Source organism: Podarcis bocagei (assembly GCF_964188305.1).
Source record: "Podarcis bocagei genome assembly, chromosome: 15".
NCBI classification, from domain to species: Eukaryota; Metazoa; Chordata; class Lepidosauria; order Squamata; family Lacertidae; genus Podarcis; species Podarcis bocagei.
The window spans coordinates 9,253,602-9,277,800 of record NC_138141.1 but is presented as its reverse complement, the minus strand read 5'-3'; the positions used below and the strand labels follow the sequence as shown (position 1 = coordinate 9,277,800).

Below are 24,199 nucleotides of genomic sequence, written 5' to 3'. Positions count from 1 at the left end.
TTTTAAGCAACATTGTCCTATCTCTGGTAGAAATGGCTCCCCTTCTTCTTGTAATATTTTGTTAAGCCACTTTAGAACAGTAATTATCTCACGTTGGGATGCCATGCAATTTGAGCAGATGTATCTGAGTTCAGATGGGCTGGCCCCAAATATATTGATGGCTTATCAGAGATTTGAGTTTCATTAGCAGCAACTGATCAGTAAATTCATGTATTGTATCACATCTCTGCCTTATAATTTTAGTTCATGCAAACCAGCCCACACAAAGCCTACTCACACATAGAAAGTAATGATTATACTGTCCCAGGTTGGACATGCTTACCATGACTTAATAAGCTGAAATATGTATAAGCCTTATGCCCATCCTTCTGTTGCTCAGTCTCTCTCTTTCAACACATTTTATTTTTTTAATTTTATTTTTTAAAAATTATGTTACCCCCCCCCCAAGGATCACAGGGCAGTTTATAATATAAAAACACAAAAATGCATAACATAATAAAAAGCAAAATAATAGGCTCCTCCCCCAATTTAAAAGGCCATATATATTTTGTTTAATTAACCAAAGGCCTGGGAAAAGAGAAATGTTTTCACCTGCCACCTAAAGATATGTAGTTAAGTTTCCTGAGAACCTTTCTGGGAAGAGCAATTCACAAATGGGGAGCCACTGCAGAAAATGCCCATTCTTCTGTTGACGCCCCCTAGACCCTGTGGGGACCACATCACCCCTGAGTTAATTAACCACAGTATTCCAAAACATCTAAAGGCCATGAGGTTGGCAAAGGCTGCCTTATCCATTGAGAATTACAGTGGTACCTCGGGTTAAGAACTTAATTCATTCTGGAGGTCCATTCTTAACCTGAAACTGTTCTTAACCTGAAGCACCACTTTAGCTAATGGGGCCTCCCGCTGCCACTGCACCACCGGAGCACGATTTCTGTTCTCATCCTGAAGCAAAGTTCTTAACCCGAGGTACTATTTCTGGTTTAGCGGAGTCTGTAACCTGAAGCGTCTGTAACCTGAAGCGTATGTAACCCAAGGTACCACTGTACAGGCAGAAGGACAAGCTTTTGTGGCCGCTTGGATACGGACACTGATTTCCAACCTGGTCTTCCTTATTTACTGAAAATTCAAATATTTCCATTAATGATTTAATTGTGGTAATGGTAATTCATAATACTCACATAGCGTTCATTGATTAATTTATAAACCAACTTAATTGCCAAAGTGGCTTCTCCTGAGCCTAGCTAACTGAAACATCTCATTGCAGGTAACCACAAGGATTTCTTTTAGAAAAAGTTATTGGAATGAAAAACATTTCATTGGTGACCAGTGCCTTGAGCCAGGACAGAAGCCTCATAAAACTTTGCATTCAGTCAATTGTGATGTAAGGTGTGCAGAAAAACATGACCTGCTAAAACTTGGGACACAGAATGCATGCAGTAAAGAGTGAACCGGAAAAGTTGAAGTAGGAGGCGGGTATGCAATGGCAATGCTTATTTTCAGCACACTGTAAAGTACAAAAGAGACCCCATTTATGAGGAAAGCAACCGAGAAAACAAGAGCGATTCACTGATAAGCGGAGCTTTACAACACGTCGGAACAATGCAGAAGAAACAACATCTAAGGAAACCAAAGCAAAGGACATCAGCAAAGAAAGGGCACCATCAGGACATTCTCTTGAAGGAGTAAGTGAGAGACGAAACAATAAAAGGAGGATTTCTTTGCTATACAAAACATCAGACTTGCCTCAATGGAAAGATGTTGTGGAGTCAAATAGCCTAGGTCTTTTATTGCTTGTTATTACAAAACCAAACAGCAGTTCAAGCTTTTGTGAAACATAGAACTCGGCTGATTGTAAAGAAGGAGGGAGATAAAATAGTGTGTCTGTTTTTACATAGCAACATTATGTGCTTTTGGTTGAAGAAAGAAATGATAACTGAATCTCGGCAGGAGGTCAAATGTAAGTCAAGCTGGGGGAGAATTGGTGGGGGAATGGAAAAAATCAACAACTGGAAGTATATCTTGCAGACTCAAGCTTGAAACAGACAGAATGCAGGAGGATCTGTTCTAGACTAAGTCTCCCTACTTTTTAATATTACTTTTAAACAGGTAGGGGTCTGTGAGCGTGTGTTTATCCCATCCTTGTTGGGGGCAGCTGCACCTGACAGAAGTGATTTTAAATCTATAATTACAGACAGTTTTCCCAGATCAAAATCGTCCCTGGAGGGCCTGTGAACTCCTCAGGTGGGTAAAAACTACAAGCATTCCTTCTGCAGCAGGGATAACAGCAACTAAGGTAGACAGGAGCAAATTAAAGGTTGCTTTCAGCATCTGGGACTAGTTGATGAAAATGTCCCACAGGTGGGTTAGGGTTATAGTTATTCTGTCATCAGAAAGCCAAATTGTGCTCATGCTGCTAGCTAGTGTGTGTCCTACATTACAGAGGATAGCCCCTTATTTGAAGAGCTGTTCAATCCACCTCTGATTTAAAGATAAGAAGGGATAGCAGGGGCCTTGAAGTTGTCCTCAACAGCTAGCACACGGACAACAGATTCAGTAGCACCACTGTGAGTAATAAGAGTTCTACTGAAATCCTATTCCCATGACTGTAAATAAGCATATGCAAAGTTTACACAAATCTGCCTCAACCTCCATCCTTCTTTTTGGCAATGTGGAAGTGGTAACTGTACTCAAAGCTGTGGAAGATTTTAAGGTATTGGCAGAGGGTGTCACTGTGAAAAGAATAATATATGTGCCTTGCTGTGAAGCCGTCCTTTTAAAAGGCTTTGAGTACCTCAGGCTTTGGTGTGACCCGAGAAACTTTTGCACTGGGCGCAAACGGACTTAACAGTCCACAAATAACTACCTGGATTGCTATCTTGATGTCAGGTTTAGCAAAAGACATGGAACGCTGGCAGTTTTACTAGTTGAGATTTAGCAATAACAGGCTTTCAGGTGTCTAAGCTTACACAGCTCATTCCTCACTGTCAGAGTCAGTTGACTTGACTGGCTTTCAGCCCCTCCCAAGGCCAGATATATACCACATCCTCCCCCATTTCCTGCTGGTCTTCCTTTGTTCTAATCGCTTGCTCCGCCTCCTTCTTCTTGGAGACTCAGGTGCAGCCAATTCCTCCTCCTCTGGAGCTGAATCCAAACCCCTCCTATCACCTGCCTCCTGCTGCTGCATCTCTGTGCTGCTGCAAAAACTTAGAGGCAGCATTCCAGAGTGAGAAGGGCTTATTTCACTTAAGTTATGTGAAAGAATCAAGTTCCTGTTTTCCTCTGCCTCTTCCTCCCCCTCTGCAGATGCCTCTCTGCCGGCCATGTCTCTGACACTTGAGTTGGACAAGGAACAGATGAGAGGCCATAGATCCACATGGAATAGTCCCGACCTCATTCACCTGCTTGGCACACATGAAACAGAGTTCTATGTGCATATCAACATGTGTATCTAGAGATCCTACATGTGAGGGGGGAATCCTAGAAGCCCCCCCACTACCACTGCATGGAGGTCAGTGTGCATTCCTCCCATGAGCAGACGGTAAGGGGTTGGGACTGCCGGATGCATCATTCAGCGACACAGGCAGGGCTGGCTCATGGGGCCTGACAACCCACCTTACACATTCCTCGGTGCGTGTGGTTGTTTGGGTGCCATATGAACACTCCATGTAACACTGCGTCGGGACATCTACCAAGACCAGGGGTCAGCAAACTTTTTGAGCAGGGGGCCAGTCCACTGTCCCTCAGACCTTGTGGGGGGAATTGAATGAATTCCTATGTCCCACAAATAACCCAGAGATGCATTTTAAATAAAAGCACACATTCTACTCATGTAAAAACACGCAGATTCCCAGACCATCCGTGGGCCGGATTTAGATGGCGATTGGGCCGGATCCAGCCCCCCCCCCGGCCTTAGTTTGCCTACCTATGATACAGCTTAGAATTAAGATATCTCACCCCCTTATGTTCCCAACTAATCACTGTACTCTGCAGACAAAGGCCTCCTGCAGATACCACCTTTATCACACCTTAACACATCTTAATGCAGGAATTTGGCCTTTACAGTTGTTACCTACCCTTTGGGATGCACTCCCGTTAAATGTATGACAGCCACGCTTCCTTTTCCAACAAGTCTTTTAAGAAGAAATCTTCCCCAGTCTGCAACTATATTGGAATTATTTTTAGTTGTTTTTAGATGTTTTAATTGCTGTTGTCAGGATATTTGCTGCCCTGGGCTCCTCTTGGAAGAAGGGCATGATATGCAAGGGACAGGCAACTTGTAGCCCGACTCCAGTTCCCATCAGTCCCCGCCAGCATAGCCAATGGTCAGGCATGAGGAGTACCAGAGTCCAAAAGCCTCTGGAGGACCATAGATTCCTTATCCCTGTCCTACGTCCTCAACCCACAATGTACTTTCCTTACCAGTTTCTTATTTAAATAAAACATTAACCTTGAGTTTTGTGAATTTTCAAAGCGAGCTGAGTCATTTGCAAATTTTTAATTGGTCCTAATAAAGGTATAATAGAGCTGCTTTGTGAATTTTACAGAAGCTCTGCCACAAACAGTCAACTGAAATCTGCTGCCGAAATAATTAGGGCAGGGCTGTGCCTTTCAGAGCAACATTAAAGTTGGTGCTGCCTCAGCAGGATCTAAGCCCCTTGATTCATGCCTGTGCAACATTCTAGCAGAATTCCAAAACTGTATTTCCTTATTTGCAGGCCTCCCTAATTGTTTGCTTTTGCTAATGTGCAATTCAGCTTAAAGACTATTTAGCCCCCCCCCCAAAAAAAACCCACCTCAGCTGTGCATCAAGAATGCTGCAGCGGCCTTTTATCTGTAAATTAATTTGATCCAGGCAGATCAAAGCTGTGGAACTGGATCATCTCACTCCCTCTCTGTTAAGCACATAAAGTAACAGGACTTGTGGTGGGGGTGGGATAGCTTTTATGCCCACACTAGGTGCAGCTCCCCTCTCTTCCCAGCCCCAGAACTAATAGTAGATTCGTGTTATGGGACTAGGGGTGGGAGAATCTGTTAATTACTCTTTCTCTTGCTTTCTCATTGCTCCAATCTTCAGTTATCTCTGTTTCAACATCAGTTTGTACTATTTATTCCTACAAGCCACCCCAATCTCTGCCAAGCAGTAGCAAGATTCCAGGGGTCTTTGCACTTAACCGGGGATTGTGTTCCTTTGGAATGAGGCACAGCGGAAACTGCAGTGTCTTTAAGACATATGGTTTAGTCACACATACTTACGCCTGAGTCTTATGGAGGCAGTGCAGAACATTCCACCCCATGAGTGTCTCTTTTTGCTCCCCTCTCAGCTTCAACAGGCTTGGGTCTAGAGCAGAAAATAGCCATTCTCCCCAGTCTCTGCATGCAGCCTCTCCCAGCCAACACCACACTGAGTTCTGGCCCCTCTCCTCTTCTTCTTCCTCAAAACCCTTGCTCAAAAATCTCTGTCTAAAAGAACACATTTTCCCTGTGGTGACATCACGCCCCCTGTTACCCTGGCAACCTCTCTCCCCCAACTCTGCTATTGCCTTTTGCTATTCCTCCCCCCCACTTCTTGCCTAACGCTGAATGTCTCACCTCTTGTCAGGGCAATGACCCTGCAGTCATCTTCTGTCTCAACCTGTATTTTTACACTGTGCCTGGCATCTTCAATACTACTCCAAATATTATCTAAATTCTACCATTTACTAAATGTAAGAATTTATGGGGAAATGCCAAGACAGTGGTACCTCGGGTTAAGTACATAATTCGTTCCGAAGGTCTGTTCTTAACCTGAAACTGTTCTTAACCTGAAGCACCACTTTAGCTAATGGGGCCTCCTGCTGCTGCACCGCCGCTGCACGATTTCTGTTCTCATCCTGAAGCAAAGTTCTTAACCCGAGGTACTATTTCTGGGTTAGCGGAGTCTGTAACCTGAAGCGTATGTAACCCGAGGTACCACTGTACACACATTCCATAGCGTTTCAGAAAGTGTGAATTAAATAGATTCACCATGAACTATCCTGAGACCTCCGGGTATAGGGCAGTATATAAATTTGATAAATAAGTAATAAACAAAAGTGTGAATGAATGTAATTTCTCCCTCACTCCTACATGGGACTATAGGAATGTGGATCATTAGTGATCATATATAGCCCTATCTACGAGGAACTCCCCACTGCATTCCACCTATGACATCAACAGACACAAATCTGACATCAGAAATGGAAATATCCATAAACCAGAAGGAAAATATCTCATGATACCAGGATGCCGTGCTACTGATCTCTAGGTGGCTATCCTTGAACCAATGAATTTCAATGGAGGTTGTAGCATGATAATTTAAGTTCATCATGAAATTCAGCTCTATTCATTGGGGTATGACTAAAGACAATTGTATCCTTTCCTATAATAGATGCTATTAAACATTTACTGGTTTATTGTTTGTATTTATATCTATTTAGGTTGTCTGGTCTTTGACAGCAATAAAGATGACAGATAGATAGATAAAGGTATTTAATTTTTTTGCACAATTTTTATCTTAAGAAAGGGAAGGAAACTTAGAAATGATTATATGCTATGAAAGTTAGAATTTCTAGATGGGCTGAAGGAGGCTAGCTCCTCAGTAATAGCAAACACTGATTGATTGTGCTTTGTCAATACATTTACTATGAAATTCTTAAATTGCTCCATTTTGTAAAAGCTCAGAATTGCTGTATTGCATTGTTTTATGTCGCTTTGTTTTCTTCAGATTTCATAATATAAGCAGCTTCTATGTAAAGATAATAAAATGCCTTTAAACAAGGCATTGCACACCATTAAACAAACGGATTTGTTTCTGTTACAACCTTGTGCAGTCTTTATGCAACATTTTATGCTGCCTTTCTGAGTTGTTAATGAGCAATTTTGAACCATGATGAGATCCCCAAATTATTATCTGCCATCAAAAGGTGATGTCATGGTAAGGCCACTGCATTAGACTGATGAATTTCCACATTTTTCGCTCTATAGGACGCACCTTGTTTTAGAGGGGGAGAACAAGAAAAAAAAATTATCCCCCTCTCTGCTCAGTCCCCTTCAGCAAAGCAGCAGGAGAAACAGAGCCCTTTCCATTTCTCCTCCTGCTTCGCTGAAGGGGCACTGCGCAGCTCTCCCTCTCTGCTGAAGCCAGGAGAGTCTTGCTCTCCTGGCTTCAGCAAAAGGAAGCCTTTGGAGCGCAGCGGGACCTCCCGCCTGGAGCCAGGAAAACCCTGAAGCCAATGCAAAAGGAAACAGAGAGGGGAAGGAGAAAAAGGAGAGGGAAAGGAGAAAAAAGAAAGAAGCCCCAACCTTGCCATACCGCTGCCACCATCGCCGCTAAGGAAGAGAGGTAGGAGAGCACCGGGAGGGCAAGGACACGTGGCCCAGCCCAGACCTGACCGAAGCCTACTCCACGGCGGCTAGCACTCCAAGAGAGCAGGCCGGGGCCCAGAGGAAGGCCACGCAACAGAGGAGACCACAGAAGAGAAGATTTTAGTTCTTAATTTTTTTAAAAAAACACAAAACTTTTTTTTAAAAATAACTTTTTTTCTTTTCAAAAAACAGTGTCCCCAGATTCATTGAAAAAAATCTGGCAACCTTAATTTAGATTCAGCAGTATTTCTCACTGTGTTCCATCAGACCATGGTGAGCCTGTGTTACAGGAAATTCTCAAGACAAAATCATTCCTTATAGTGAGCTGACAGCGTTGTCTGCACTAGCCTCCTGATGATCCCCTTCCACTAAGCAGGTTGTCAAAAGGTTGGTAGGAGGTGAGCTGAGGCTGTATATTGAAATAAATGAGCGTGTCACCTGCCTCTTCAAAAGGATGCACTCCAATGCTTGCAGCTTTCCTGCAACCATGTTCACCTGACGTCAGAATGTTGTTTATTCCATGTGTTAATTGTGGCAAGGGGCCTTAATTAGCAACGTATTAAAAGAAAAGAATCACACACTACAGTGCAAAAGAATTATGGATGAAAAAAATGCATGCTAATAATGATTCAAAAAAATCAGAATATGAAGTCTACATTCCAACCAGCTTAATTTTCCCCTACAAAACCATTTGCATTTGATCATGAGCTTTTTGAGGGCAGAGAGAGGAGAAGCAGAGCGGATCACGGCTGGCTGCACCACCTTCCAAAAGAGCACAGCCTGGTCCTGTGTTTTGGAGTGAATTAGCTGTCTTGCTCATAAATTACCATACTTGTCAGAACAAAGGAATGTACAGTCTGGAATTCTATTGCTGTGGGGGAGCACACAGCCATTTATTTAAATGTAGACCAGGTCTCCAAAGGTTATGAATTATTACTCTGAGTAGACTGCTTACCTTGATGTGAAGAGAGAATTAGCCTTATACACTGAGCCTTTATGGGAAGTTTTATTGTCCAGAGCAAATATGACCAGTTAGGATTTACAGACTTTATTAGCAGCAATAACCATTTTACAACCAACACCAGTAAATCAGGGTTTATTGAGAGCTCCGCCATTTTAATCTGCAGAAAGCCATTAAAATGTCGCCTTTTTATCAGACATCATTCCTAACTTTTATGAAAGACAGATTTTCCATTTAGCTGGTAAATGTAAAGTATTATAGTTCGAAATAATGAATTGATCTGAAAGTAGTCAAGTGGGCTATGTCTCAACAGCCACAAGGGTTAACTCCTGGGGTGGTGTGAGGGTTTGATGAAGCCATTCCGGACATTACAGCATTAATATATGCACAGTTTATAGGAAGGGGAGGCTGATTTTAACAGCTTTTAATCCTCTGCCTAATAACATCTCAGCTATTTTATTTCTTCCTGTCTTCATGATAAGATTGAATGAGAGCTCTGTGTTGGTTATACCTTTGATGTACCAAGTCCACGATAACGGCAATACATTCAGAGGTGTAAGCTTTCCCATAACTAAAGGAGACTATTGTCTTGGTGAATTGCCATAGCCCAAATTGGAAGATTATATGAACTCTTCCATCTCAGGAAGCCATTTAATGACTGCGGTTAAGCTAACACCACTGTAACTGTGTGACTCCTAAACTGTCCCTCCAGATGTGGATGTGTCCTTCTGATCATTGAATGAACGTTTTAGATGGCAATCCAAATCCCTGGTGGGCAGTAGTGGGGCTTTAACAGAGTGGTGAAGCTACTGCCATATCCAGAGTTCTGTTGTTTCCACCAGTGAAGGCGGAAGGTGCAGAGGGCACAGGAAAATCCTGGAATATTGCTGCACCAGGTCCAATAGCTGAACTAGCTTAAGACCCAACTTGACTGCAACATTTTTGTCCCTGCCCCACCCTAAAAGCAATTTGCTGGAAGAGGAAAAGGGGAACTGACATCAAGGGATGTGTGCCCTTTAGCAGCTGAAAATGCAGCTCAGTTGTTCTTTTCCTCATTCCGGATCGAAACTGGTTTGGAGAGAATCACATCAAAACACAGTATATCATAAGAAACGGTAGAACAACAGATATGGATTATGGCTAGCATCATGTCTACGCTGCTTCCCTAAACAGTGGTGGGAGCACGCCGGATGCAGAGGAAATGGGAGTGTGAGAAAACAGTTTACACACACCCTCTCTGCACAAAATGATCACAATCCTGATTCCGGCCCCCTGCAGATGCTACTTAATGGCAACAAAACCACTGGTGTTAAATGCAATCATGCATTTAACATAATGTGTGGTTTGGCTCTTAGACACACATTTTATTTCCTCTTCTCATTTCTATTCAGCGGTTTTGCTACTCCTAGCTAGCTGGAAGCTTATTCTTTGGAGTAGTTGGTTATCTTTTCCCTTTCTTTCTTTTTTTGCCTTCCTCCTCCCAGTTTGCCTCATTACTCATCATATAAACTAGTTTCCAATGGCATGTGCTCAGCAGGCCCTCTGACTAATGAACAGAATGTGCTGCTTGTTCTTTAGAGTTTTATTGTTTCTCTGGCTTCTTCTGTCCACCCAATTAATAAGATACCATAGTGATTTTGACTGAGATGAGAAGCAAGCAGCCACTGGTTTAGATCAGTTTCTCTCTCTATCAATGTGTACCTAAATAGCAGCAGCGCAGATGCGGCTCTAAGTCTTGTTGGAGAGTAAACTTACCACAACACAGATGGAATTGCTGGCCCGAAGCTCCAGCTCTGAGCTGATAGATAGAACCAACAACCTGCTGTAACACAAGCACCACTGCTTTTCCAGCTGTGTCCACAGAGAGAAAACTGGCAATCAGGCTGAATAAGAACAGGAGAAGAGCTTGCTGGATCAGGCCAATGGCCCATCCAGTCTAATATTCTGTTCTCATGATGACCAACCAGATGTCTATAGGAAACCTACAGACTCCCCACCTGCAGTTTCCAGGAACTGGTCTTCAGAACAGTTACTGCTCCCAACTAAGGTTTATTAAGGGGACCCCAATTACAGTCCCAATCTGCAAAAAGGAGGATTTAATATTGTTCATGGGGCTTGTACATTAAAGGCACCACCACCATCAATTATCTCTGTACCAGGCAGCAACTCTTATGTTAAGGAAGCAGGTGGATGATTGCTCAGGGGATCAAAACCATACTTTGCATGCAGTCCCTGAAAAGATCAGGTAGTAGGGTTCTGGGGAAAACCACCGGAAGAGACCATGCAAAATTGCTGCCAACCAAAGTATACGATATTGACCTAGATCAGTCTTCCCCAACCTGGTGCCCTCTAGATGTTTTGGACTACAAGTCACATTGGACCCAGATGCATGGACTATGGTCATGAATAATTGTGTTCAAAACTCTGAGGGCACTGGGCTAGGCCTTGCTCTTAGGTTGGAAATACACACCGAATGAACACACAGACATAATTCTGGAATAGTCTGTTTGGACATACCTGGTGGGAGGGTGTTAGCTGTAGTAAATAACACCAAACCACCTAGTGTCACACTAGGATTGGGAAGACCCAAGCTCAAATCTGTACGAAGCCATTACATTTGCAATATGACCTTGGGTCTGTCACTTGCTCTCAGCCGCTCCTACTGTCAAGCCGCTGCCAGCGACTACCGGCCGGTTGCTGAGGAACGTACAAAGACAAGGGAATGTTTCTTACAACTATCTTTTTATTCAGTATTTACAGAAAGAGGCTATAGAACCCAGCCTCTTGGATAATGGCATTGTCCTGAATGGAACCCCCCCACACACACTTCCTCATTCGTCATTCTCGTCCTTTCTCCTATGGGTGCTGCTACGTGCCCTCTGTCTTTGAGCTCTTTGCTCTCCTATTTTCAAGGCTCACCAGGTTCGGTGTGTGTGTGTGTCTGGAATGTTTTCTAAGACACTGTGTCCATCAGCTGTCGCCCCCTGCTGCTTCCTCCTCCTCCACCTCTCCCATTATTTCCCAACTTTTCCTCTCATCTGCCTCTGAGCTGCAACCTCCCTCAAACCCCTGTTGTAAATCTAAACTGTCTTCCTCTTCCTCCTCCCTGGAAAGGTCTAGCTGGGGAGGCAGTCTCCACCATTTCTCCTCTGCCTAGTCCCTGACATCTACCTGACAAGGTTGTGAGAACGGAGGGGTTGCATTATGCATGCCACATTAAGCAATTGGGAACAAGAAGGTGAGATATAGATGCTGTTTTTGTTACTATTTATTGTTGCTAGTTTTGTGGTCAACATTATTTTGTGTGTGTGTGTGTGTGTGTGTGTGTGTGTGTGTGCTTGTGTGTGTACATAGAAAGGTAGAGCTGAAGAGAGGTTATGTACATGAATTCTGATCAGTTACCTACAGCAGTCTGTGCTTATTCCCAATTACTAATCTGAAGAGTGGGCAGTTGCTTCCGTGGGGAGGATTGAAGAGGATCTTTCAGGGAAGCAATTGCAGCATAAGTAATTACAGATACAAGCTGACCACTTTCAGTAATTGTCTGTCATGATACTGAAGGAAGAAAGAGCCGGAATGGCAAGAAATTTGTGATCAATGGCAATGATGAAAAGAAAACTACAAAATCCAGGCAAGATGTTTTATTTAGCTGCTCGGCTGGCCACACACAATTAATGTGTCAGTGTTTTCATGGAGTTTCCAGTACTCAGAGGACTAAAAGCACTGCATGCTGTTATTTGCCTTCCAACTGTTCAATACGCTTCCCTTTCTAAGGTGCGATCTACACAAATAACTCACTACATGGTAAAACTGGTCTTGGAAAGGGGAGACTGTGCCCAGAAACTCTTTTAGTACATGATGTGCTATTTGTCTACTCAAAGTGGAAGCTGCTCTCATAAGAATCTAAGGAGAGCCCGGTGGCCCATCTAGTGCAACGTTCTCTTTCTTGCAATGTGGCCAACCGGAGGCCCATGTGCAATGGGCCAACCAGAGGAATGTGGCCAACCAGAGGAAAGTCATTGAGCAAGATCTGAGCACAACAGCATTCTCCCTTCCTGAGGCTTCCAGCATTTTCCTTAAAGTATGCAACGTCATGCATTAGCACAGCGATATGGGAGATATGTGCAAAGGAACCGTATCATAAACTCCCCTCGTGCATGCACACTTCTTCAAATACACAGAATTTAATGACATTTAATGACAGCTATTGGCTGGCCCCTTTCTTTTGTTGGGCAGAGTACTGGTTAATGGCACAGGATGGTCAGTAGATAGTTTCTCAATGAGAGATAATGGGAAGGAAATAATTGCTGATATCCACTCAGAGCATGTCAAAAGATTCAATTTGTAATACATAGGAGGTGCACAAATATTGCTTCACCCAGGACAGGAGGCTTTTAAGCCTGTCTTGCAGTGCTTAATTCATTTTTAAATGCACACTGCAACCTGATTAAACCCAAAGGCATCCAAACATAACACAGACACTGCTGTTGTTTTTTGTGAAATGCCAAGGGCATGATCCCTCACCTCTGCGGCAGGCACTCCCTCTGGTGGGCGACAGTGGAGAACAATCATGCCTTCAATAGGAACTTCCCTCCCCTGGGGGTCTTGCTCAAAGTTCTTGCGCAAATCTGTAAAGAATAACACATTGCAGTTAACCATTTAAAATAATAATTCAATAATAATAATAATAATAATAATAATAATAATAATAATAATTTATTCATACGTCGCCCATTTGGCTGAGTTTCCCCAGCCACTCTGGGCGGCTCCCAATCAAGTGTTAAAAACAATGCAGAATTAAAAATTAAATATCCATTTGACATCTGACGGGAGGGCGTTCCACAGGGCAGGTGCCACTACCGAGAAGGCCCTCTGTCTGGTTCCCTGTAACCTCACTTCTCGCAATGAGGGAACTGCTAGAAGGCCCTTGGAGCTGGACCTCAGTGTCTGGGATGAACGATGGGGGTTGGAGACACTCCTTCAGGTATACAGGTAAACAGGTTAGTCTCTTGCAGCAGATATAGTAAAGCAGGCCAGGGAGCTTATTCAGTCTTAGGGCCACGTTCCATTTTAGAGAACCTATTGAAGACCACCAGAAGCATGGCTGACCCAGGGGTTTCTGCACACACATTTATTCATCTTGGCAAGCAAGAAATACTGTCACAGTTCAAAACCCCTCAAGCAGGGCCTCTGAGGAGTGTGGCCTGGCCCAGGGAGAGTCTTGGGTGCCATATCCAGAGGCCTAAAGGGCCACATCCAGACATAGGGTCTGAGGTTCTGTAGCAAAATAAACGTTTGGGCTGAAAGGAAAAACTCCAGCAGGATTAATGAATAACAAAAGGGTGTTTATTGCTAGCAATAAAGGCTCAGTTGGATCACTCTCCAAAAGCTGAGCAAAGCCCCAAAGGGTGGGACCTGCTGTTATCTGTTAAAGCAATACATATGCATAAACTTCCTCCAATTTAAAGTTACAACACAATACTAATTACACCATGTATGGTCTTTCCTTCATTACCGATTCACTAGGCAAGGAAACAAAGGACTCTCTCTTGTCAAATGTAGACACTTAAGAATGTTGTTTACAACCTTGGGAGTAAAGCTGCTCTTAGTTCAAAATAAGGCACAAGGCCTGTAGCCTGGCTAGTTAGCTGAGCTTACAGGTCTCTATGTGCATCATTTCCCCATGCTTGCATCATGAGTTCTGTGGCACCTTGAAGGCCAGCACATTGACTACAGTGTGAGTTTTCATAGGCAAGCAGTTATTTCACCAGATGTATAAAGTGGGACAATTTAGATGGAGTGTGCATTTGTACATATATAAAGAAACAGATAGAAAGACTGGAATGCACTCATACGCCACCCCTTCTACAAGGAGCTCACAGCAACATATATGGTTCCCCCCACCCCGAAAAAACCCCCAGGTTATCTGTACAACACCCCTTTGAAGCATGTTAGGCTGTGAGAGACTGACTGACCGAGTGTCACCCACTGTTTTTTGTAGCTTAGTGAAGCTTTGAACCTGGGTCTCTCCATTTCCAGCCCAACACTAACCACTATGCCACACTGGCTGTCCTAAAAGGCTGGAAAACAGCATTGCAAAACACGGAGGAGTGTGGATTTCAGTTAATATATTGGTTAAAGCAGTTCAAGGAGTGTAAAATTGTTAGGGTGATGTGAATGAATGTCTCTCCCATTCGTAAATCCTAAGCACAATTACTGGGGAGCTAGTCTCATTGGGCATAGTGGGATTTGGCTCGGAATAAGCATGCTAAGCATAGTGCTGGACAGCTCCCATGCCTGGGAACTGACTAAATGCTTTCTCCCCTGCAGAGAGAATGAAATTATAAGAATTTGCCTCTCTTCATATTGCATTGTAAGGTCTATCAGAGAAGTCTTCCCACTCACTTATGTATGTTTCTCTCCCCACTCTTTCTCCCCCCACCCTTTAAAAACAGCAATGAAAAGCAGTCTCCGACTTCATGGTGCAGTGAGAGAGAAAGATCGATTTGGAAAATTAACAGAATTTCACTTCAAGTGCAAGTTTTTTTTAAAAAAAATAATGTTGAATTTTCTAAAACAACACACAAACAAACAAACAAACACATTTTAGAAGTGCATATATTCAACTGAAATGAACCTGGGTCTTAAACCCAGGTTGAAATCCAAAGGGAGCAGAGATTTACTTGATGAAAAGCTAGTGGAGTAGCTCCACCACATCCAGAAAGTGATGTCTGCCTTCATTCCTACCTGGTGATGCTAGGGCACTGAACCTCAGGCTTTTTGCATGCATAGCAGGTGCTCTACAGCTGAGTCAGTATAATTCCCACTTGCTATTTCCCGCCCCCCCCGAAGGGAGTCTCTAAAAATGTTAGAGACCCTTCCCTTCCTGCTTTTCCCTACACACACACTACATACCCATATACAATAGAGAAAACAATATATGTAAATAAAGCAACACAGCTTTATTGAGAAAACAGAGAAGGTTGCTTTGCCAATGGAAATAACCAGAGTACTTATTTTAGTTATATCAAGGCTGCATAAGAGCTCCTTACCAAGGCTTTGTATTTTTTGGGAGGAAAAACTGCAAAGCCACGCTGGACATGCAGAAAGCAAGCAGCCGTGTCCATGTGGCTTCAGAACTTATACAGCCAGATCGATCCACCAATTAATTTCATGCTCCCTTTTCACACTTCCATGTTAGGAAAGAAAATTCATAGTATATGGCGGGGGGAGAGAGAGTCAATAAAAATCCAATTCCGAATAATAGCCCTATGCAGCCCTGCAAAACGGGAGAATTACCAGCTCCTTCAATGTAAGGGCAGTTAATTCAATGAAATAAAAATAATTTACGCATTCCAAGCAAACCAGCCAATGAAAAATCACTGTCATTTATAAAAATCATGAAGCTGCTGTGTTTACCCAACTGTTCAATTTAAGGCGAGCATCCTTAGAAAAAAAAAAGGGGGTGGAAGAAAAGTAATTTCTGAAATGCACAGGAAAAAAGGGGATATGCAGAAAGTGGGCCATCTAGGGGCTCACCCCAAAGAAAGGTTTAATCTTCTGAACATGCTCAAATAATTCCTCCTGGGCCGTGTCCAGAAAGTGGTGGTGGGGGATGAGTGTTCAGACCCCTGGGCTCTCACTTGTGGGGTGCCTCAGGGTTCTGTCCTCTCCCCCATGCTTTTTAATATCTATATGAAGCCACTGGGAGAGATCATCAGGGGGTTTGGACTGGGTGTTCATCAGTATGCAGATGACACCCAGCTCTACCTCTCCTTTAAATCAGAACCAGTGAAGGCGGTGAAGGTCCTGTGTGAGTGCCTGGAGGCGGTTGGAGGATGGATGGCGGCTAACAGATTGAGGTTGAATCCTGACAAGACAAAAGTACTGTTTTTGGGGGACAGGGAGCGGGTTGGTGTGGGGGATTCCCTGGCCTTGAATGGGGTAACTGTGCCCCTGAATGACCAGATGCGCAGCCTGGGAGTCATTTTGGACTCACAGCTGTCCATGGAGGCACAGGTTAACTCTGTGTCCAGGGCAGCTGTCTACCAGCTCCACCTGGTACGCAGGCTAAGACCCTACCTGCCCACGGACTGTCTTGCAAGAGTGGTGCATGCTCTATTTATCTCCCGCTTGGACTACTGCAACGCGCTCTACGTGGGGCTACCTTTGAAGGTGACCCGGAAACTGCAATTAATCCAGAATGCGGCAGCTAGACTGGTGACTGCGAGTGGCCGCCGGGACCACATAACACCAGTCCTGAGAGATCTGCATTGGCTCCCAGTACGTTTCCGAGCACGATTCAAAGTGTTGGTGCTGACCTTTAAAGCCCTAAACGGCCTCGGTCCTGTATACCTGAAGGAGTGTCTCCACCCCCATCCTTCAGCCCTGACACTGAGATCCAGCGCCGAGGGCCTTCTGGCGGTTCCCTCATTGAGAGAAGCGAGGCTACAGGGAACCAGACAGAGGGCCTTCTCGGTAGTGGCGCCCGCCCTGTGGAACGCCCTCCCATCAGATGTCAAAGAGATAAATAATTACCTGACATTCAGAAGACATCTTAAGGCAGCCCTGTTCAGGGAAGTTTTTAATATGTAACGCTGTACTGTTTTTAACACTGACTGGGAGCCGCCCAGAGTGGCTGGGGAAACTCAGCCAGATGGGCGGGGTATAAATAATAAATTATTATTATTATTATTATTATTGTTGTTGTTGTTGTTGTTGTTGTTGTTGTTATGTGTACACAAATGGACAGATCTATTTCCTCTCGTCCTGCTGCTGACTCCTCCCCTGTAAAAGTATTTTCTGGAGGCTGGGAAGACTCCTGAATCTAGCAGTGTCATAACCCCTGAATCTAGCAGAGACATGGAGTTGGAGACTGCAGGGGACACCAGGTGGGGAGCCATAGATGACTGTTGAAGATAGGGAGACCATTGTTCTTGAGCAGCTCCCAGAGGAATCTCTCAGTCCACCAGGACCTGTAGGGCCAGAAATCAGAATCTCATGGTCACCTTCCCCCGAGGAACCAAATGCCTCCACAGCACAGCACCTGTCCAGCAATACAGGAAGTGCACCCGGAGGTAGGTTATAGAACAGAGGAGGAGTGTTTGTCTTCAGGAAGAGGGTTGGCCCTTTAAGGCTCTTCCCTACAACTGGAGGGAAGTTGGAAGAGGTAGTTTGGAGACAGAGACCTAGGGCTCTTCCACTCTTCGTGTCTTGTGCCAAGAAAGCACAGGTCCAAGCAGTTTTCCACTTGTCATTTGCTTTCTAGGCATGATTTTCCCTTTGCACCACTGCTTTCCCCCAGACAACCTACTCTTTAGCATTAAATCAGAACAAACGAGAATCTGAAGAAAAACTTGGTTGTTGGTTGTTCTGATTCAGAGCTAAACAACGGGTTTTCCTGGGGGAAAGCAGCAGGGCAAAGGGCATTGTGGATAAGGCCTTTAGAGGCTTCAAATTGTTCCCTCAGAGCTGACCGAAGTCCAGGAACTTTTTATTAGCTTTGCCTTCAGCCGTTCTGCTTTCTCCGTGCGATCTGGCATCAAACCAGAACAACAAAATCTCTCTAGAACAGATGGGGAGGGAGGGATTGAGGGGTCAAGGTAGAGAGGAAGAGGAGGAGTCTCACTGAGCAAATGGAAGTCTGTGTTTGGCACCACCCAAAGTCTGCATATTCTGGCTCATTTTTGTGCTGGGAACCATAACCCAAAAACTGGAAATGTGTCTAATCAAAAGAATGAGCTTCCAAACTGGAAATTAGACCAAAAGGTGCAGGATCATGTCAGTTTGCTGCAAGATTCACTGAAATAAAATTCTTTAAGTATCCCAAAATGGGTGTGAGATGAAGTTTCTGTTCAAGTACAGAATCTAACACCTCCTGGCACCTTCACACAAGCTCAATACCCTCTCAAATTATTTATCTAATGCACTGATTACCTGCTCATCATTGCAAGTGCAATCTTAAATCCACATACAGTGGTGCCTTGCAAGACGAAAAGAATCCGTTCTGTGATTCTCTTCGTCTAGCGGTTTTTTCGTCTTGCGAAGCAAGCCCATTGACGGATTAGCGGATTAGCGCTATTAGCGGCTTTTAGCGGCTTATCTGCTGATCGGATCAGCTGATAAGCGGCTTAGCGGCTTAGAAAAAGGGGGGGAAGGAAAAAACCCCGCAGGAACTCGCAAGACATTGTCGTCTTGCAAAGCAAGCCCATAGGAAATTCGTTTTGCGAAGCACCTCCAAAACGGAAAACTCTTTCGTCTAGCGAGTTTTCCGTCTTGCGAGGCATTCGTCTTGCGGGGCACCACTGTACTGTATATTCTGCAAGTACTAAAAGGTGTGTCTGGCTTTATAATTATTACAGGTCACCAGGTCTCCTGGGTTCCAAAGCATTCCCCAGGTCATGCTAAGCCTTTTCATGCATCATCGCTTTGGGTTCACCATGTTGGGATGTAGTTCTTCCAAGCCTCAAACTCTCAAGATTAGCCAGGGAGGCATTTATGGCTGGTCTTGTTTCCATTTTGAATCTTTGGCAGGTCATTCCCAAATTGGAACTGGAAACTTGACAAAATTGCTATAGACAAATCTGTTTCAGCTGAATATTAGGGAGGGTGGATCCAAATTTATCTCAATTTACATGTGAAAGAAGATTTGCATGTGCTATTTAAGCATACTTCAGATGTCCCATATATTCACACAGCCAATGAAAGTAGGGGAAGTGGGACTGTGGCAGCAAGCACCTTACTCATCCACAACATATGAGCATGTTGTGCACATGTAGGCTCATAATTAAGGCTGTGGACTGTGCTTTTGCCACATGACTGCATGTGTGAGTCTATGCATGTTGTGCATAGACAGCATAGATGCATAAATAAGCTTACAGTGAGGGTAGAACATTCTGCTGCAATCCCAGTGCACATATGGATATTTTGACTGTAAGCCTAAGCAAATGTCTGAACAGTATTGTCAACTTTTAGTTTTACTTTTAGTGTGTCTTCTCATACGGAGCCTTATCAATGTGCTGTGCTTTCCATTCTAGTGTTTGATAGATGCATTTTTTAAAAATGAAAATGAAATTATGCAAAATACAGAAGTTGCAGCTGATATACAACTATTAAATACACTGTGCAATTAAGGGGACACACTTTGTGAATTTCATTTAGTGAGAAGCCACACAGTGGGTCTATCATCTGCAGCTTCTCATGCCCTGGAGTGGCATTGAAGGTTGGTACCATACAGTAAGCTTATTGTGGAGAATTGCAGTCAAATCTAATTGAAGCTTCTTTGTTCACTCTCTATCCACCATGTGAAGCCAACCAGGCAACACATCTGGGCTTGCCCACTTCAAGCCCAGACTACGTGGTCAGAAGTATTTTTCTGAATTTTGTAACCCAAGAATTTCTACCTGTGTTCTTCTTGTTGCTACATGGAATATCACATGAACCTGAAGTTTGGAGTCTGTAAGTAAAGCCATTTAAACTTACTAAAGGTGTGGTCTGTTCATTGTGAGTGTGGTAGAAATGGGGGAAAGTGCTGTAGGCAGGCTAAATGGAATATTTAAAAGGTCTAACAGCCTATTTGTAACACTTCACTGTTGCTGCATTTTTGTGACTTTTAAAGCTCTGCTATGGCTCTTTTACTGGAGAGTGCTTTTAGCCCTGTGCTTGAGATCCAGATGATTCTTTTATTAATTTATGGACATGGTTATCTATTTCCCCATACATATCACCAGCAGCAACTATGTACTTCTCAATCATATGAAATCACCTTTTGTTAACCACAGATAGGGGATGAAGCTGTCAAAATATGTGAGTATTCAGCTACAGCAGATATATTTTGTACTTGTTACTGTATTTACAGTAACTGCACATGTATTTCCCATACACTTATGAGGGACCCAGGCAAATTTTTAAATCCCAAGCTTTCTCCTTCAAACTAACAAAGTGAGTGTCCAATACTCACATGACCCGTAGTTGTGAATACTTGGAAGGGGGACATGTGCTGGAGAGACCCATGCTCTCTCCAGCACATGTCAGGCTTATATTTTGTTCTCAGGAATTGTAAACTAAACAGAAAACTTAGTAAGGAATAGATCTTAGTGCTCACCAGAGAGCTTGAAAACACTTGAATGTCAGAGAAGTGTTATGGTACAATTCTGCCTTTCCCCCTCTGTGTGTACATTCACCACCCATGCTTTCCCTATTCTTCCTGCTTTGTCTGCCTTACTGACCACCAATGTTTGGACAATGGAGACTGTCAAGTGACCCAATGCCCAACAATAATCTACAGGGTTCATCCTCAAACTTCTGTAGCAAAGCTGGACAGCACTTACAGGCTATGCGGACCGAAGCTTTTCTGCTCTTTGAAGTCCCTAAGTGGCTCCATGCAACACACTGACACCAGTAGTCCTCTGGCCCATGAAAATCTTCTACTTGCTGCCTTGTCACATTGATGTATGCCTCACGAACCTTCAAGCCTGAATGGAAAAGATACAGGGAAATTAGCTGATAGAGAATGTCTTACTCAGGCATAACACTAAGGTTAGCCAAACCTTTTCTTTTTAATTAAACAATTCCATTTTTTAATCAAGGCAAAGCTTTAATTACTTTGACAATAATATATGGCTGCTAATTAAATTCTAACAGCCAAGTAGGTCAGAACGCATGAGCTGAAAGCATCCGCTTGCCAAGATGGGATTCCAAACTATGCAATATCTGCCTTTAAAATCTTCTGTTGGCACTTTCTCTCTTAATAAATAAATAAAGGTTGGTTTGTTCAGCTTTCTTCAAAAAGAAAATGCAACAATAACACAGCAAGCAAGGCAGCAGTCTTCTAATAAGTGCTGGTTGCAATTCTAAGCACAGATTCTTGCTTAAAACAACAGGGCTTTCTTCATAGGTGAGTGTGTACAGTAGTATTTGGGGTGTATACTTTTTTTCATCCATCGGCAGTAACAAAGCATGGCAGCAGAATAATGGCCAAAAATAATAAGACAAGAGTTACTGAACGACAGAAAATCAAGAAATATACACAAAGCAACCCCAGAGAGAAACAGCAGCAAATGGCGCTCAGGAGCTGGCATTATTTTCATAATCCATCATCTTCCCATCTTTCCCGTCAATACGGCTTGCAAAAGTTAAAAACAAACAATCATGAAAGCAACAATGGTTTGAAATTATATAAAATAGAGTAGCAGCTTATCTATGTGTGTAAATAGATAACACACACTCAGCATTTACTGTGAATAGTCCTGCTTTGTTCACCCAACCTTTATGGAGCATCTGCACAATGACATGAGCAAAATATCCCTGTCACATTTTCCCTAGGCAGCCTCCTCTCACTGGTGCTCAAAAAGCACAGAAAGCCTGACTTAAAATCTCAGTGGAATAGCTAGGCAGTGTCCCTGGTGCAATATAACCCATGACCCAGCTATTCTCTCAGTATATGCCAGGTCGCTCTAATTTCTAGGAATGGTGAACTTGTCAATTTCCGTTTCTCTCCATTTCTCATTTTCCCACTCTTTCATTCATTTAAAAACATTTCCACCATAGTGTTTTGTTTTTTGTTTTTTTGTTTAAGTAAACCCTCCTGAAAATTCATCAGCATTTTAGTGCAGGTTTCTCTTATTAGATATGCACTTGTATGCGATTTTGCCTAACAGACACAAGTTCACAAAACAATTTTGCATAATCCAATGTACCTTTGCATGTTAATATACGCTTTTTAATGCATACTTCATCCATATTTATGCTTTTCGTATATACAACTTGGCTGGAGAACTGTGTTACAAAATTCAGTGCACGATGGCTGTGTATTATTCATGTATTATTTCTCAAAAATATGTGAATTACATGAGTTCACCTTTGAATCCTAAGTGATCCAATTCCCACCCACCCCAATTTCTAATTATTTCCAACAACAACAACAAATTTTATTTATACCCCACCCTTCCTGGCCAGGACCGGGCTCAGGGCGGCTAACATCAAAGTATATGATACATTAAAAACATAAACCAAACAGCTTAATCCTAGATTGTTCTAGCCCTCTGCTTCTCTACAGATTCTTTCTACAAATCAACAACTCTCAAATTATAACATCCCCCTTTCCAAATAGCACACCTGTGTTTTCTTAGGCCCTCTATACTTGAGTGAGGGCATTCTAAAGAGATCACAGTGAGAGTGAAGGGACCATTTAACCCTTTCCCCCAGCCCTAGTAAAAGTCCGCTTCTTCAATATTTGGGTCTGGGGGAAATGGGGACAGTCTATTTGGCAAATAAATGTTAGAAGGAAGCTGCCTTATTCTTATTCAGACATTTGCTACATCTAGTTTAGTACTGCCCACACTGACTGGTAGTGCTCTCCAGAGTTTCAGACATGGTTTTCTTCAAGCCCTATGTGAAGTGCCAGGGATTGGACCAGGGACCTTTCCATAGCAGTCAATGTTTTCCTTTTTTAAAGGGAAATTCCCTTATTCCAAATAGGATTCCTCGCAAGAAAAGGGAAAAGTTGGCAGCTATGGACCTTTCTCATAAAAAACAGTTGTTCTATCACTGAGCTACAGTCCTGTTCTGGGCCTAAAACAGAACAGAAAAGACTAAGTGCAACTGTATCATCCAAGTCTTGAATAACATGAGAAAGAATGCCAGAAAGTCAAGTTTAAAAACTGTGTCTATGTGGGTACCCCCACACACAAGACCTTTATCCACCAAACAACTCTAAAAATAAATGTATTGTCTATGTTCCAAAAAGACCAAGGTATATTGTGTGAATCAAAATATTTTTGCCATTACTTCATAGTTGCTGGATCAAAGTAGTCCCAGGATCAGAAAATTCATTCTGCTGGTAGCCTGGATAAACACTAATTTTTATCAGTTAGATTAAATGCTCATAGTCTCACAGGTATTGCTTCAGAAATATATTCTCACTATTTTCACACACTTATAACATGGAATGTTTTTCCCTGTCTCCTCTCTACAAATGCAAAGTTGTAGACTGAGAGGCCCTCTGTGATGCTGTCTGTCTATAATAGTTGAGGCTGTGTTAAAAGTTTTGCTCCTACGCCTTCCTCAGCATCATCTCTGCACATGGATGGATTTCTTGTCCTCTACATAAGGATGCAACATTGCAAATTGATGTGTAAGCAGCCAAAGGGAGGTCAACAGATGCACTCACATCTGTTAATAGCTCAGAAATGGAATGAAGGAATATAATGCTTTGTCTGGGTTCTGATACAGAGCAGGAAAGTGCAACTGCCTGCCAGCTGCCACAACCCTATTACAGACTGCTAAGAATTACTCAAATGGCAGCTAGGGGAGAAAGAGCCTTGGGTATCATGTTGCGAACCACCAATTAGTCGGGGTTTCGATAAGGCAAGATGCAACTCTGGTCAGTATTTCAAAAGATCTACCTAAAGTAGGACTAGCATTGGATACAATTCACTGATGTGGGGGGGGGGTAGTTCACATTTTAATAGGAAGCTACCTACTCTGCACTTCCACAGACAATACACAAAACAAAGCACAATTAGCCTTCAAAATTCCAACTTCCCCAACCAGAAGATGTACACAAATATGTTTATATTAGGAGAAAGCAGGCATAAAAATGTAGAAATGAGTGAAAAGAACATCCAAACTTGCATTATATTAAGGAAAATGTGTCTGCTTTCAAATGTTCTTGGTGACTTTTAAAAACAACAAAATAGAAATCACAGACTGATGTAGAAATGTGGATAAATGAATTTAAGACGGGGAGGGGGGGGGAATTAGCTGTGTTAAACTGAAATTGGCGAAGCCGAGCTTCCAGCAAAACACAATGTGATCTAGTTAGTACTTATTGATATGAGATGTAAACAGGTT

At 43.0% G+C, this 24,199-nt stretch overlaps 1 protein-coding gene across 2 annotated transcripts in view; it reads right to left on the bottom strand.

Annotated features, from left to right (window-relative positions):
* UNC5D (unc-5 netrin receptor D) overlaps nucleotides 1-24,199 on the bottom strand; it is a 430,198-nt gene that overhangs the window by 179,950 nt on the left and 226,049 nt on the right. For both annotated transcript variants that reach the window (XM_081171622.1, XM_081171623.1), the window contains exons 3-4: nucleotides 20,677-20,820; nucleotides 12,872-12,975 (exon numbers count right to left, since the gene is read on the bottom strand). In XM_081171622.1, the coding sequence (XP_081027748.1) occupies nucleotides 12,872-12,975; nucleotides 20,677-20,820 (248 nt within the window). The remainder of the gene's footprint in view (nucleotides 1-12,871; nucleotides 12,976-20,676; nucleotides 20,821-24,199) is intronic.